This window comes from Notothenia coriiceps, unplaced genomic scaffold (genome assembly GCF_000735185.1).
Source record: "Notothenia coriiceps isolate Sejong01 unplaced genomic scaffold, NC01 NC01_scaffold00022348, whole genome shotgun sequence".
Classification (NCBI taxonomy): domain Eukaryota; kingdom Metazoa; phylum Chordata; class Actinopteri; order Perciformes; family Nototheniidae; genus Notothenia; species Notothenia coriiceps.
The window spans coordinates 1-3,864 of NW_011355049.1; the positions used below are offsets into that span (position 1 = coordinate 1).

The 3,864-nt window shown below is 40.2% G+C and overlaps 1 protein-coding gene across 1 annotated transcript; it reads right to left on the minus strand.

Moving 5' to 3' along the window:
* Positions 1-614: 614 nt before the first annotated feature.
* On the minus strand, positions 615-2,637 carry LOC104953945 (collagen alpha-1(XI) chain-like; the record flags this gene model as incomplete). Its single annotated transcript, XM_010780990.1, has 6 exons — positions 615-749; positions 844-906; positions 1,390-1,431; positions 2,136-2,183; positions 2,291-2,419; positions 2,518-2,637. Coding segments are annotated over 6 exons (537 nt in total), but the record flags the coding sequence as incomplete, so codon positions are not given.
* Positions 2,638-3,864: the final 1,227 nt, after the last annotated feature.

The following is a 3,864-nucleotide window of genomic DNA, read 5'->3' on the forward strand; positions in this document are numbered from 1 at the left end:
TCTCTCTCTCTCTCACACACACACACACACACACACACACACACACACACACACACACACACACACACACACACACACACACACACACACACACACACACACACACACACACACACACACACACACACACACACAATATGCTTTCAAGTCAAACTCAATACTCCACCCAGTGGCCAATATGTAGCATTGCTATGTTGCCTGTATGTGGTGAAGACAGTTAAAACTAAAGGAAACATTTGAATAACTTACAGCATGCATAACACTTTTATATAAGACCAAAAAAAGTCCCTGAACAATATCAACATTTGGAAAATGATGTGAATTAAATATGACCTTCAAAGAAACAAAATAATTCTAATGGGGGATCTTACTAGTTGTATGACTTGACACAATTGGACCAAACAAACATATCAAGCTCCACATTAAAGCAAACTATTTAATCATTTAATCGACACCTATATAGCATATTTGTTTCATATGGGTTCTGCGGAGTTGAGTGAGAGCCAGGTGATGTAACCATCCCGAGGCAGCACATTTCTCAGTAATGACGTTCAGACTGATTTGTCCCGAGGCTACGGTAAGGGTTAACAGGACCAAATATCTTTCATAGCTACATCAGCGCGGCGCTGCGAGGCCTCGGGCTGAGCAGAGGAGCGAGCACCAGTATGAGTTACCGGTATGAGCATGATGTTTCCTGGGGGACCGGGGATCCCATCGGCTCCGTTAAGGCCTGGCCGCCCTGAAGGGCCCTGAGAGGAGACAGAGGAGAGGGGAACGTCAAGGGGAACAGGACGGGGGCTCACACACACACACACACACACACACACAGCGAACAGTCCTCACCAGCTCCCCAGCGTCTCCTCGAGGTCCCACTGATCCTGTGACTCCAAAGGGCCCGGTCTCTCCCTGCACAGAGAGAAAAACACATAAAAAGACAGCAGTTAGATTTAATTGAATATATTTATATATCTACCTCCTGGCATTAAAGTGTTAAATAAAAAAACTGCTTCAACTTTGCGCACTTGTAGAATGCACATGATATCCTATGATTGTATTTTATTAGCAGTAGATTAGTCTTTTATACGGTTTTGTGTAAACTTTATTGATATATACATTTTCTACTAGGTATATATTAACTGCTTATCTTTATTTCAATTTCATTTTTCACTTGGGTGCAATGACTTGGTAATCTGCTGCTGTTTTCCTACTTTGGGATCATTAAAGTCCATCGAATCTTATCTTAATTATTATATATTGAATAGCAATCTTCCACCTCTAAAGTCACTGCAGTTCATCTGTGCCCGACTCTCCCATATGCTACACAGGTGTTTGACCTGAATACTTAGAAACATGTGTTTAAACGGTTCATGTGATGCAGGACTCACTAACCTCTGGTCCTGGAGGCCCGGGGGGTCCTGTGATCTGCGTCCCCTGAAGACATTTCACAGAGTGTTGTTTGGTTAAGATGTAGGATCCAGACAGAAGGAGGGAAATACTCATATATGAGAGGCTAACAGGACTGATAAGACAGTGGAATTTAAATGCATATGAAAGGAATCCCTTCCTTAAATTCTCTATAAAAACAATTAGGGAATTGTCGTATACTTTGTTATAAGTTATTATCCCCAAAGGAGAATTCTTCTAGAGCAAAAATAAGATTAGAACACATAGACAACAAGACAGTACAGCGGTAGACCAAAGGTGCAGCGTGTATATGCCCTGAAATAAAAGACATCAATAAATAGGCAATATAAAAATGTTTAATTCGCAAATAAAAAAACAGAAAAACCATTAATGCAAAACTCATAAAACAAGTAATAACATATCCTGATCGTTAAACTTTAACATTGTAAAATATTGTTACACAATATTAAGAGGGTAGTAAAGTGGAAAAACTCGTTATTATTGATGGTATGTATATCGTCATATCATTTTTCGGTCCGGCTGTCCCCAAACCTCTTTAAAAAACTTAGAACATTTGGAGGTTTAAACTAATTGCTTGCAAAACTTTACATTTTTTTCTTTTATCTTAAATCAGGAAATATCTGGTCAGACCTGCACAGGATGTTTGGCACAATGTCTCGCCCTGTGTGGTTCTGTTTGTGTGTTTTTATGCCATTGTGTGTTTTTCTCACCGCTCCCAGAAAGCTTGGCTCTCCTTTCTCTCCTTTCTCCGGTATATTCTGACGAGAGGAGACGAATAAAGACACGTTAACAATAATGTCTCTACACAGGATGAAATGATGCGTAACTGCACAAACTCTAGGTGTGTGATAGTTGTAGTCGGTACCCGGGTGTTAAGAGAAATCTCCCGCTCCATCTCGGCGTGTCCGTAGCGGTCGTCGTATTCGTCTTCGTACTCGTACTCGTTCACCTGTTCATATTCCGTTGTGTTGTCGTAGTCTTCGTACTCCACGATCTGTCCGGCGAAGCGTCCGCAGAGACAGATGAATGAGGGTCAGAAAAAGACAAGAGGAAATTATAGAGACTAGAAAAAGTTTGTGCTCAGAGCCTCACCTCGTACTCGGTGTCATTAGGACCCGCTGTCGCCGTGGAAACAGAGCGGTCCTCATACAGGTCGCTGTAGTCAAACTCCTCAAACTCCTCCGCCACATGTTTCTTAGGCTTCCTCTCCACCTGAAGGCCATGGAAAGTCAAAGCAGAGACGGTGCATAATGTAAGCATGTGTTAGGTGTTGTTTACATACATGCAAATAATATTGATGTATTAATATAACTGATTAAAATGAAATGTCAGTGCTTGATAGAGTACTTTAATTAGCTTCAAACACTTTCCCCTGAAGAGCAGAGCCATATTGTTCATGTATTTAGTAAATGTATTTACTCTTATGCAATGTCACTTCAGTTTATTTATTATTGATACATTTTAAATTAATAGATTATTCTACCATGTATTTATTTAACTATTATAATGTTTTTTTTAATTCAGTTTTCTTTTTCTGTATGAAATAAATGTCATGTTGGGTTTCAACTAAGATAAATACCAAATTATATTAATAATAATTAAAATAACAATAAATATGTTTATTATTTAAAAATCGTTATCTTTCCTTCAATAAAAACATATATAAAATTATATTTAACTTAAAGAAAATGTTTAAACTGTATATGTGTGTATGAATGTAACTTATGTAAATGTGAGTTTGAGGACACAGAGGTTGCTTATTAAGATATCAGATTCATGAAGTAGTCCCATCAGGCTGAGTTACATTCAAAATAAAAACATGGCAAAGGCTGCACATGGTAAACTACAGCTCAGTCCTTTTTACTTTAAATTCTTCAGGATAGACTGTTTGAGCACTACAGCTTTATCAGAAGACACCCAGCACATGTGTCAAACTCAAGGCCCGGGGGCCAAATCAGGCCCGTGGTGGATTTAATTTCGGCCCGCAGGATAATTTCTAATTACTATTAGATCTGGCCCGCCGGTATATTGCACGCACACCTTCACTCCATCCTGAGGGTTTCCTCAGCTCAGAGCCTGAGCCCAAACATTGATGAACTTGCACCCAAGATGAGATGCCAAGTATCTGCTTGAACTAGCATCACAGAGCAGCACACTGAGTTTACATGGGCGACTGTGGCTGTGAGGGAGTGTGGTCGTCTTTCAACCAGAAGGTTGTGGGTTCGATCCCAGCCCATGCAGTCAACATGTCGATGTATCCTTGGGCAAGATACTTAACCCTGAGTTGCTCCCGATGGCATGGCCAACGGTGTGTGAATGTTAGGTCCTAGAGTAAGGTACACTGCTCTGTATGAATGGGTGTGAATGGGTGAATGACATGTAGTATGTAAAGCGCTTTGAGGGGTCTTAAAGACTGGATAAAGCGCTATATAAGTACAG